The sequence below is a fragment of the Mytilus trossulus genome, chromosome 4 (assembly GCF_036588685.1).
Source record: "Mytilus trossulus isolate FHL-02 chromosome 4, PNRI_Mtr1.1.1.hap1, whole genome shotgun sequence".
Lineage (NCBI taxonomy): Eukaryota > Metazoa > Mollusca > Bivalvia > Mytilida > Mytilidae > Mytilus > Mytilus trossulus.
This window is the reverse complement of record NC_086376.1, coordinates 23,044,763-23,057,737: the sequence shown is the minus strand read 5'-3', so window position 1 is coordinate 23,057,737 and position 12,975 is coordinate 23,044,763. Positions and strand designations below refer to the sequence as shown.

Here is a 12,975-nt window from a genome sequence, read left to right as displayed (position 1 = left end):
TTTTGTTTTAAGGATTTTTCGAAGTCTTGATAGACGCTCCATATGGATACTTTAAATGAAATTCTGTTCCGTTTCGTTCCGTTCCATAAAGACGCAATAGCCATAAATATACTAACTAATACTAACTCCTAAATAACTTGATTTTATTTTTAGTTGTAATTGGCTTCGAAATAACTATCACGTACTACACTTACTCTTATTTCCGTACTTTAGGTGTATTGTTTTTTTGCCTTGTAACGATGTTTTTAGTTGAGCCAATTGCAACTGTACAGTTTTTTTATCATGTTGTGCTGCTACACCATTGTCCTAGATTAGGGAGAAAGTTGAGGGTCACATGAATAGTAAACCGCATTCTGTATCTGTATATGCCTGTATAACGTAAGGAGCCTGTAATACATTTTTTTATAGATCTGTCATTTGTTTTTCGTTAATAAATATTTCATTAGTTTCCCATAGGCTGTTTATTTTCTCGTTTTAAATCTATTTTTTTTTGTATCGGTGCTTTTTATAGCCGACTATGTGGTATAGGTTTTCTTCATTGTTGAATGCCATACGTTGGACTATAATATTATTGCTGATACCCACTTTGGTGCATAGTTGTCTCATTGGCCGTCATAACACATTTACATTGTAAAAATAAACAACAACAACAACAAAAAAACAGTTTGAATACCATATAATGCATTCGGCAATAAAAGTTCAACGATCTCCCATAGCTGCTTTCGTTAATTCGAACTTGAACCAACCTCAGCATTTGCCATGGAAGAGCATCCAATTGTGAAAAGTAATAGTCATTAAAATTTTATTGACTATACTATATTTTTAAACACTTTATTTCATCTGTAATAACGTTGAAAGTCCTTATTTACAATATTAAAAACTCCTGTGAGATGTACGCTTGTTATACATTGCAATTTTGGCTTCGGATGACTGATATTTTATGGTCAAGTTTACTGGGGGGGGGGGGGGGGGGGGGGGTTGTTTTTTTGATTGTTTGCTGGTTTTTTTGTTTCTGTATGGGGTCTATATTATTGTTACCGGAGAAGTTTCATGTTTAGTTTGGAAAGTTTTTATTTTATTTTCGGTACAGCGCGCGCGCCAGATTGAAGAGACACCACGTGACGCGGGTTTATATTAAGAAAAACTTAGTCTTTTTATTTCTTTTTAGGTGGGGACTTTGAACAGACAACATGTATAGAGACGGAATAAACACAATGTAATTTCTTTTGTCATTGTAGGAAATTGACATTTTGATGACAGTTCACAAGTAGTGCATGTTTTGGATTTAATTGATCCGGTGTAACTTTAAAACACATTTATTGATTATTTTCTGATAATGTACATTTTTCAGCACCTGTTTGTAACACAGATTAGTATTTCAAACTCGGAGCGGACATTTTATTGTAGGTTTTTACTGAGATTTACGGACCTAGCAAGCGATTTTTACGGCATTGCCATTCCTTTTCTCTAGGAAAAGCTTTGAGAGATATCTGCACCAAGTTTTTTTATAAACGTTTAGTACATGTATGCCCTGCTGACTGCAAATTTTGAGGTCGATTGTACTTGTAGTTTCAGAGAACATGTGGATTTTTTTTCAGAAGTGACGTAAGAACAATATTAAATTTCAATTTTTCTTGAATAATTGAGAGTTTGTTCCTTCAATAAACTGTCATGATTAAACAGTCATACAGATTGATTGATTGATTGATTGATTGATTGATTGATTGATTGATTGATTAGTTGGTTAGTTGGTTGGTTGGTTGGTTGGTTGGATGGTTAAACACGTTGGATAGGGTCAATTGAAACACGGAAAAAGAAACAAAGAAGATCTTGGACCCTATATTAAACACATGAGACGGAAACATGATTGATTGATCATGATCATGATTGATTGATTGATTGATTGATTGATTGATTAGTTGGTTGGTTGGTTAAACACATTGGATAGGGTCAATTGAAACACGGAAAAAGACACAAAGAAGATCTTGGACCCTATATTAAACACATGAGACGGAAACATGATTGGTTGATCATGATCATGATTGATTAATTGATTGATTGATTGATTGATTGATTGATTGATTGATTGATTGGTTGGTTGGTTGGTTGGTTGGTTGGTTGGTTGGTTGGTTGGTTGGTTGGCAAACACACATAAAAAAATTCAAGTAGTGCCCCAAATCACATATGTACATGACCTTGACCTTTGACCTTGTGACCTTTGTCAAGGTCATTGCTTCACAATGTCATTGCAAAAGACCCTATGGGTCAAGGATCTTTTGTTTAAGAGTTTTGCCTAAAAATGGCTTTTTATAAACCATCAATGGGGGTTATGTCCCTTACATAATGGTAAAACCAATACAGTCATAATGTAACAAAGTTGCCCCTTGAAGTACTCAACATTTTTCACTGCTTAAATTTTTTGTATCTATAACCATTCAAGAATTATAGGGAAATCAAAGACATATTAAAATCTTAAATATGACCTTGACCTTTGACCTTGACCTACTTTTCTTAGTTAGGAATCAGGGGACTCAAATAAAAACATTCCAGGGTTATACGGTTAACGGTTTATGAGTTAAAAAAACATACCGACAAATTTATTCCGTAAAGGTAGATAACTCATATAAAATTTCATCGAATCGCTTCGATCCAAATTAGCCAAAAATTCCTGAGGATGTAACGAACAATTTGTAAAAAGAATTTTGTCGCTTTCTTATTTTGTTACGAAGGAGATGCACACACATGACAAACAGTGAATAGGGAGATAACTCTTACAAAGAAAATGGTTCGGCTTAGCAGGGTGAAATTTAAAAGCGCATAAACTATACGATACAATATGAAAAAAATCTAAGCGACATATTGCGAAACAAACATTTATCGCAAGAACAAAATTTAGCGGAAAAAAAAAAAAAATAATAATAATCAGAACAAATACAATAGGCTTTCCACAGAAAAGTGGAAAGACCTAATAATCAGAAGAAATACAATAAGTCTTTCCACAGAAAAGTGGAAAGACTTAATTACCTGAATGACGTATAGAGGACGTTGAGACTCAGATCAAACAAATTCACATGTTCGACATGAACGGAGTAGTAAATGTTATTTTACGTACTGCATATACACCAGAACTATAAAATATTCTCTTTGTTTTACAGTGGAGAGTCTATAAATCAGTTATTGTCGTTTATTGCTGATTTACATTTTTGTTTTTTTCGTTAAATGTCTGGTATTAAAATAAGGCCTTTATTATTTGAATTGTTTTCACATTTTTCATTTCAAAGCCTTTAATTGCTGACCATGCAGTTTGATTTTGTTCATTTATAAACGCTTATGGTGACTTTTAATTGTTAATATCTGTGTCACTTGATCTCTTGTGAAGATTTGTCTAATAGATAATCCTTTCAATCTCCTTTTTGTATATGGAAAACATTTGTCTTTTACTACTGCTTCATGTATTTAATTCTATTTTAAACATGTATATACATGTATAATCTGCATTAGTTTTATTTATTGATTTAGGTTTAACCTTGGCGTCTTTAAAAGGCGACGAAGATCAAGTACTTGACCATCCCGATGGAATAGCATTACTGATAATGTTATTTATTGTGGTAATTGTTACAAATGTCGGTACATTTGTTTATGTAAGGAAAAAATGTAAGTTTTAAAACAATCAAGAAAATAAGACATATAGGACACAAAACAGTACTTTTCATATAATTCAGAAGGTATTGTTCCATACCGAAATATATTATGTATACGGCAAAACAAAATCTATGTTCAACTTGAAATGTGAAGTGATGACACGCATAATAATTTTTATTATCAAATATTCGTATTGGTTCCCTTTTTTTAATTTTATTTCTAGAACCTGAATGTATAAAAGTTTTCGTCTAGTAATTTGTTTATGACTTCGAAAGTTTTAATAGTTTCTACAGCGGACTGTTAATTATAATGGTGAATATGAGTAAAAGAAAAATTTTCTCGTATATAATACTTCAATGACATGAAAACGAGTATTGCCTTTTAATATTTAATTCGTTTTCCCAAATTAAAACAAGGTAACTAATTAAGCAATAAAGTGGAGAATGTCTAAATGACAGTAATCTACTATTATAACGTATTCATTTATTCAGTTTCCATTACAACTACCCTATATAAAGCAACTAAATTCAGACAACAACTTAATATAAGCATACAAATAGATAATACGTATATGCATAGGTGAGTACGTTCCTAAATAAAAAAAATTCTCACATATTGTTAATAGTATAATTTTATGTACGGATCGACATGACTCGGATTCAATTGAAGAATTTCACATTCATAAATAAAGTTTTAATCGTTCTTTTAGATTTAAATACAACGAAAGATGATCCAGAAAAATATCCAAAAGAATATAAAAAGGTAAAACTGTCTCCTATACAATAATTATTATATAAAGTTATCGTTTCTAACTTATCTCTATACACTCCTAAGAGTTTGCAATACCTTGGATCTGTTACAAAACAACTAGCTTTTAAATAATGGTTATGAATTGATAATTTATTTGTATATTCTGTTTTCTCTGGGGAAATTTTCAGCTTCCTGTCAGAATTATGTAACTAGTCCTTTTGGTGTCTTTTGTAACTTTCTGTTCGTTATGAGCCATGGCTCCGTGATGAAAGCCGTACTTTGACATCTAATTGTTTACTTCTTATACATTGTGACTAGAATGAAAAGTTGTCTTACGGCCAGAAAACCATATCTAATAATTAGTATTTTATTAAAGTGTCTAGAAGTAACTAGAAGAATAACATTACTGCAAACGAAACTGTTCTGGTTTTTATTCATTGAAGTTATTCAAATGAATAGTGCTTCCTCAATGGTTCGAATGCAATTATAATATTTTTACATAGATAAAACAACCTTCTTTGACTCCTTGAATCATTTTTATCTCAAGAGTGACATATGTTTTGTTACAAAATAAAAATTTCGTTTAAAGTTACACTTGATAATGTGTATGTGCTGCTTTTCTGGTAAGAGCGTGGACTTGAATAGTTATAAAGGATACTTTTCTAATCGGATTCACAGCTATTCGGCAGCTGGCTCATAGTTTACCATGATGAACAGTAAACATCATCAATAAATGTATATTCTTTTTTTCAACCGTTGAAGTTTTTCCAATTTCATGAAAATGTTCGTTGTTTTTTATATGTGTTTGTATTTGGCTGAACATTTATATTGAGTATGGATTCCAACAAATATTGGCAATTTCTAAACCTAAAAAAATATTTTATATGTAGAAATTAAATGATTATATATGTCATATTATATTTGTTATAATAATATTCTAGCCGGTTCAATTGTAGAAAACGCAGATATCTCAAATCAGACAAACGGACATGCCACAACCTCATGATATAGATATTCCAGCGAAAACTATCCAAGTTTTGCCTAAGTTACATCCCATTGGAACTGAACTGAAAGAACTCAAACAAAAAGTCGACGAAGGTAAGATTTAATGAATAGCATCTATATCAGTATATATTAGTATTAAACCGTATTATTTTTTTTTAATTTTGTAATAGTATTTTTAAAGCCTTGATTTTTTTTTTAAACTTAACAAGAATTCAAATTAAATTTTCTTATTTTCTTTACTTGCTAAATCCACTTTATTCCAACGATTAGTGAAATTATTCATCTGAAGTTGTTAAAAATAAGATCAAAGCAACTTGAATAATAATACCTCGGTTACAAATTCACGGATCACATCGCCGGATCCGCTACAGAGTACATCTCACGGATGATTCCGGAAATGGAGTTTCCGTAGTCTGATACGGATCCTATACGGATACACAACTATATGACTACGGGTTTTGATGTTACTACCACGAATAATAAAGGACGGGGTTAATTTTTCAACATGAGTGATACGGGTTCTTACGGTAAAACACGGTAAAGTGCGGAAATGACACGGTTTAGTACGCAACGACACGTATCATGACGTATGTACGAATAAGAACGGTCCGTATTTAGGACTATTCTTTCAAAGGTCTTGCATGAAGCTGAGTTTTCCGCACACAGCTGAGTCATGAGGGGCTCAAACTGGCCATGGATTGAGAAATCAGTCCCTACGCCAAAACGTCACGCACGCTGTTCCTAAAACCCCTATGATATAAAACAGAATCTTAGTAATTTCCTCCGCAAAACAAAATAAATGTTTACAAACACTAACCACTATAAAAACTAATTCAGTATATGTGTTCCTTTATGTTCGTATAGCTCTTCGTCATATGCTTAGTAATATCTAGTATATTTGAGGATTAAAACAACAAAGCTATGTGAAAAAAAAAGGATGTCCAACATTACATTTTTGAACAACTGTTTTTTTCTCTTTTGTAAAGTGAACCTATTTCTTATTCTCTGAATTTCCCGAAGCTTGGGAATAAGAAAAATGTCCAATGACGTTTTTCGTTGACTAAACGGCTGAGAGGTAGTTTTATAAGTAAACACAGCTAAAAATGTGTAAAAAATGGGAGATAATTATAACATCTACCGAAAGAACAAACATTTGCCTCATTGTTCGTGAGTTCAAAAATTGTAGATCCTATAACACCATCTCTACACAGTCGTTGTTCAAGCGGTAGCCATTTTGTCCAAGTTGACATTTCATTTGTCCAAGCAATTAATGCGGGTTTTTAACTGATATTTCAATAAGTAATTTATAATTTACCAAAACAAAAGTTAGATACGCGAAAATAAAATAAATTCTAGATTCTTTTTTATAATAACTGCATGTTTGGGTCTAACAGGAATAAAATGTTACGAAACATAAAAACGGTAGCCATTTTGTTCAAACGATGAAAAACGTCGAAAAATTAAAACAAACGCTTTTTTTCGACGTTACATGTGCAAAATTTGAATTATTGCAACCTCGTATTATACGGACAATTCTGGAGAAAATTAATACATTTTAAAAGAAAACAACTTCAAATGACTGGGAAACTAATTTTCAAGATCGGGTTATAGTAATTGTATTTAATGGTTGTATTTCGACAAGTTATGTGTCAAGCAAATTTTTAATACAATTCAATTTAAATTCATCAAGGCCCGCGGTAAATATGTTTTTATTTACTTTCAGAGTGTCAGATATATTTGTATTAGGGTTGAATCAAGATATAAAAAAATACAATGATGATATGCACCATGTAATTTTAGCAGCCTGCGATTAAAGTTTGTTATAATTCATTTATTGAAAACCGTATACTTCTGTCCCATTTTTCTTTCTTCAAGTTCATTACTTACGATAATACAACATTTTAAGGTGAATTAAGGGTAAAAATTGTTTATTTGATTGCCACAACTTGAGATAAATAAATTCATTGTAAACAGACATCACAAAATTAATAGAGACAGATTTAGAATCAACCAACTACATAAAAAAACCAAATGAAACTTATAAATTGAATAAATGTACGTCAAAAGTAATAATTGTTAATATATGCCTTTGTTTCTAGAGTGATAAAGATAATAACACAGATAGCAGACTGCTGTGCACCTATTATTGACATTTTTACATGATATGTTTATTTGTTTGTTTTCACACATCGTTGTCAATATAATGTAATTGTATGCGACTTCCATACAAGTAAGTTGTTTAAGATAGTTTTAAAACCAGATTTAATCCACAATTTCCCACATAAAGTATCGGTCACACCTTACCGGATAGCACGAACGGATGCCTAACGGATGAAAATAAAAGTTGTCCGTTGACAAAATTGTTATCCGTTGGGAGTCCGTTGAAGTACTGACCGAATAAAACGGACGTATGACGGATGCAAAACGGACACACACCGGATATGTAACGTTAGATAAACGGACACTTACCGGACAGAACGGATGTCGAACGTACATCTAACGCACGCATACCGCAGAAAACGGACATCTAACGGAAGCGCACCGGATAAAACGGATGAACAAGATATACGGAAAAATCAAAGGCGACAATAATAATACATGTAAATCGCATAAATATTCAAAATGTTTCTGTGTAAATGGTTTTGGTTTGTTCTTCAGAATTCCGTCAAAGGTCAGTGTCTGGCCTGAATAAGAACTGTTTGATTGTGAAGACGTGTTTATACTCTAAGATCGATAATAAGAATTCAGGAACCTTAAGAAATCTGACATACCTATAAATGGCATTTCTGACGCGAAATTTTCAGTTGGCTTTTATCCGTTTCAGATCCGTTCATCATCCGTTTTATCCGTTATACGTCCGTTTGAAGTCCGTTGGTGAATTTATCTTCCAGACCTCCAACGGATGTACAAATGTATAACGGACTCGTTACGGATACAAAACGGAAACGAAACGGGCGAGTTCCGTACTAAACGTTCAACGGACATTTTACTGTGAATTCATTTATTTTCGTGGGTAAAAATTTTCGTGGTTGAGGAAAACTTCCATATTCGTGGATATTTAATTTCGTGGTTTTGGCAAAGTCTACACTCATTCCTTTAGAAAATTTGTTGAACATTTGAATTTGTGGTTCTCCTGTACCCACGAAATCCCCGAAAATTGGTATCCAACGAATATTAATGAATCCACAGTATCCGTTGGACGTCCGTTCAAAGATTTGAACATACTCAAAATGTTCTTTCGAACGGACTTCGTCGACGGATAAAACGTTCGCTTAACGGACATGCAACGGATATGGACGGACGTCTAACGGATAAGAACGGACGTCTAACGGACATGAACGGATTGCAAAAAAGTTATCCGTTAGACGTCCATTCGAGCTATTCGGTAAAGCGTGACCGAGGCTTAGGAAAAATGCCTGTACCAAGTCAAGAATATGACAGTTGTTATCCATTCGTTTGATGTGTTCGAGCTTTTGATTTTGCCTTTTGATTAGGGACTTCCGTTTTGAGTTTTACCCGGAATTCAGTATTTTTATGAACATCCTTTTTTGTTGAAACTAATATTACTGATGGTCTTAAAAGCAGTAACTGTATATACTGGTAGATAAAGTACATTATACTGTTATAATGATATATAATTAAACACGATCAACAATTCTATGACAATGTCAATGAAAGAAACTTATTTATCTGACTTCTACTTTAAAGTGTATTACTTATTTTTATTAGCTCACCTGGCCCAAAGGGCCAAGTGAGCTTTTCTCATTATTGGCGTCCTTCGTCCGTCGTCGTTACATTTTACCAAAATCTTCTCCTCAGTTGACCCCTTAAGGAGTTATTGCCCTTTATAGTCAATTTTTTACTTTTAGTAATATCTTAGTAATCTTTTTAAAAATCTTCTTCTCTGAAACTACTGGGCAAAGTTAAACCAAACTTGGCCACAATCATCATTTGGGAATCTAGTTTAGAAATTATGTCTGGTGACATGACCAACCAACCAAGATGCTCAACATGGCTAAAAATAGAACATAGGGGAAAATGCAGTTTTTGCAATTGGCTTATAATTAAAAAAAAAAAAAAAGCATTTAGAGAAAATCTGACGGGGTAAAATTGTTAATCAGGTCACGATCTATCTGCCTTGAAATTTTCAGATGAAGAATCGGACAACCCGTTGGTAGGTTGCTGTCCCTGAATTGGTAATTTTAAAGAAGTTTTGCTGTTTTTGGTTATTATCTTGAATATTATTATAGATAGAGATAAACTGTAAACAGTTATAAAGTTCAGCAAAGAAGGATTCACTAATTAGTTCACATAACCAAAATGGTCAGTTGACCCCTTTAGGAGTTATTGCCCTTTATAGTCAATTTTTTACTTTTAATAAAATCTTAGTAATCTTTTAAATAAATCTTCTCCTCTGAAACTCCTGGGCAAAATTAAACCAAACTTGGCCACAATCATCATTGGGGTATCTAGTTTAAAATGTGTCCGGTGACTCAATAAACCACACAAGATGGCCGCCATGTCTAAAAATAGAACATAGGAGTAAAATGCAGCTTTTGGCTTATAACTCAAAAACCACAGCATTTAGAGCAAATCTGACAGGGGGTAAAATTGTTTATCAGATCAAGATCTATAATCTGACCTGGAATTTGCAGATGACTCAGACAACCCGTTGTTGGGTTGCTGCCCCGGAATTGGTGATGTTAAGGAAATTTTGCCGTTTTTTGTTATAATCTTGAATATTATTATAGATAGAGATAAACTGTAAACAACAATAATGTACAGCAAAGTAAGACCTAACAATAAGTCAACACGTCCAAAATGGTCAATTGACCCTCTAAGGAGTTATTGTCCTTTAAAGTCAATTTTTAACAATTTTTATAAAATTTGTAACATTTCACTAACATTTTCCTCTGAAATTACTAGGCCAAGTTCATTATAAATAGAGATGATTGTAAGCAGCAAGAATGTTTAGTAAAGTAAGATCTACAAACTCCTCACCATCACCAGGGATGGGGTAATCGTAATCTGTAATCGTAATCGATTGTAGTTGATTACATTTTTTCAAGTAATCGACAGTAATCTGTAATCGAAGACATGTTCGATTACATGTTATCGTGATTTAATCGATAACAGCAACAATTTGGATGTTATCATCGAATACTTTTCGATTACCTTTCGATTACTTTAGTAAAATAGTTTGATGAAAAATAACCTATTTCAGAGGAAAATATGTATGTTATCACTTTGTAGTACAGATAAAATAGTATGCATCAACAATAATTGAGAGTTAAGCAACTGCCTTATTTCTATCTATTGTCTCAAGCTGCATTATGGGCAACAAGATCCCCTACCTAAATTTACTAGCATTTTAAACAAATGGATGTATGTGCTTGTCAATAATTAAAGAGCTTTAATATTAGAATAAGAAAATAGATTTGAAATAATAAAAAAGATCTTAAATAATAAATGTGTCTTTCTTTCGTTAAGTTCTGTACTACATTTTAAAAAGTAGTAAGCTTATTTGTATTAAATTTCCTGAAAACATCATTTTCAATCAGAGTTAAAAATAAAGCTTAGGTTGGGATCCCGGTAACATGTTAAACCCCGCCAAATTATTTATGTATGTGCCTGTCCCAAGTCAGGAGCCTGTAATTCAGTGGTTGTCGTTTGTTTATGTGTTACATATTTGTGTTTCGTTCATTTTTTTTACATAAATAAGGCCGTTAGTTTTCTCGTTTGAATTGTTTTTACATTATCTTATCGGGGCCTTTTATAGCTGACTATATGCGTTATGGGCTTTGCTCATTGTTGAAGGCCGTATGGTGACCTATAGTTGTTAATGTTTGTGTCATTTTGGTCTTTTGTGGATAATTGTCTCATTGACAATCATACCACATCTTCTTTTTTTTATAGAATAGATAAACAGTTGATTTCTTGAATGTTATGATATACATGTATATAAATTAAATTAAAAAAGAACACAAAATACTTTTAACAATGAACCAATGGCAATGCATTGCAATTCTTTTTAGAAATAGATACATGTATCCCATTGATCCTATAAATATATTTTGTATATAATTTGATTGGAGAAGTTAACAAATCTTAACAACATTCTTGCCTTTACTAATGAGATGATCAAAGTCTTCTAATCAATAACAAACATATTTTTTTTTTATTTCAATTATCTTATGTCTTATTAAGAAGTAAATTTACAATATTTAGCCCCAGGTTATAAATTGTACTCCAGTGGCAGTTGAATAATCTGTAATTAGGGTGGTTATCCAAACAAAAGGTTTATATATGCATGTCATTATAAAAATAATTTTTGATCTCAAAAATTAGCTGAACTAACTAATTATTTTACTTTTTTTAGCTCACCAGGCCCGAAGGGCAAAGTGAGATTTTCTCATCACTTGGCGTCCGTCGTCCGTCGTCCGGCGTTAACTTTTACAAAAATCTTCTCCTCTGAAACTACTGGGCCCAATTTAACCAAACTTGGCCACAATCATCATTAATGTATCTAGTTTAAAATTTGTGTTTTTTTACCCGGCCAACCAAATGCAACCAAGATGGCCGCCATGGCTAAAAAAAGAACATAGGGGTAAAATGCAGTTTTTTGGCTTATAACTCCAAAACCAAAGCATTTAGAGCAAATCTGATATGGGTTAAATTGTTTATCAGGTCAAGATCTATCTGCCCTGAAATTTTTAGATGAATTGGACATCTCGTTGTTAGGTTGCTGCCCCTAAATTGGTAATTTTAAGGAAATTTTGCAGTTTTGAGTTATTATCTTACATATTATTATAGATAGAGATAAACTGTTAACAGCAATAATGTACAGCAATTTAAGACTTAAAAATAAGTCAAAGTGACCAAAATGGTCAATTGAACCCCTGAGAAGTTATTGTCCTTTATAATCAATTTTTAACAATTTTCTTAAAATTTGTAAATATTTTCTTACATTTTCCACTGAAACTACACGGACAAGTTCATTATAGATAGAGATAATTGTAAGCAGCAAGAATGTTTAGTAAAGGAAGATTTACAAACACATCACAATCACCTAAACACAATTTTGTCATGAACTGTCTACTTCCTTTGTTTAATTCACATATGCCAAGGTGAGCGACACAGGCTTTTTAGAGCCTCTAGTTTTACATTTCCTTATACATTATAATTTACTATGCTAAAATACATTGAAATATATTTTTTTTGTTAAAGAGTAAAATCAAAAAAGGCTGAAGTAATAAAGCAAAATATTTGAAAAACAGTAAGTTATGAATAATTGATTGTTACAATGCGATGACATCTTTCATTTATGTTGAAAGTCAAAATTTCAAGATTTTTTTAGATATTTCTAATCTTCATTTAGAGATTTGATAAAAAAAACCAGCTACAAATGTATTAACTTATAATTTAGAAACAATGCTTTAAATGATGCACTTGGTAAAGTTATTAATTTCCACTATACATATGTTGAGCTATATAATTGTGTTTAACTCATGTTAATTTTTTGTTGAAATGTTGAAGCATGTAAATGACAGTAATCGAAAAGTAATGTAATTACTTTTG

The 12,975-nt window shown here is 32.1% G+C and overlaps 1 protein-coding gene across 1 annotated transcript in view; it reads left to right on the top strand.

Moving 5' to 3' along the window:
- LOC134714906 (semaphorin-4F-like) overlaps window positions 1-12,975 on the top strand; it is a 99,323-nt gene that overhangs the window by 74,183 nt on the left and 12,165 nt on the right. Inside the window, exons 20-22 of the mRNA XM_063576604.1 lie at window positions 3,520-3,654; window positions 4,352-4,404; window positions 5,349-5,490. Coding sequence (XP_063432674.1) covers window positions 3,520-3,654; window positions 4,352-4,404; window positions 5,349-5,490 — 330 coding nt within the window. The remainder of the gene's footprint in view (window positions 1-3,519; window positions 3,655-4,351; window positions 4,405-5,348; window positions 5,491-12,975) is intronic.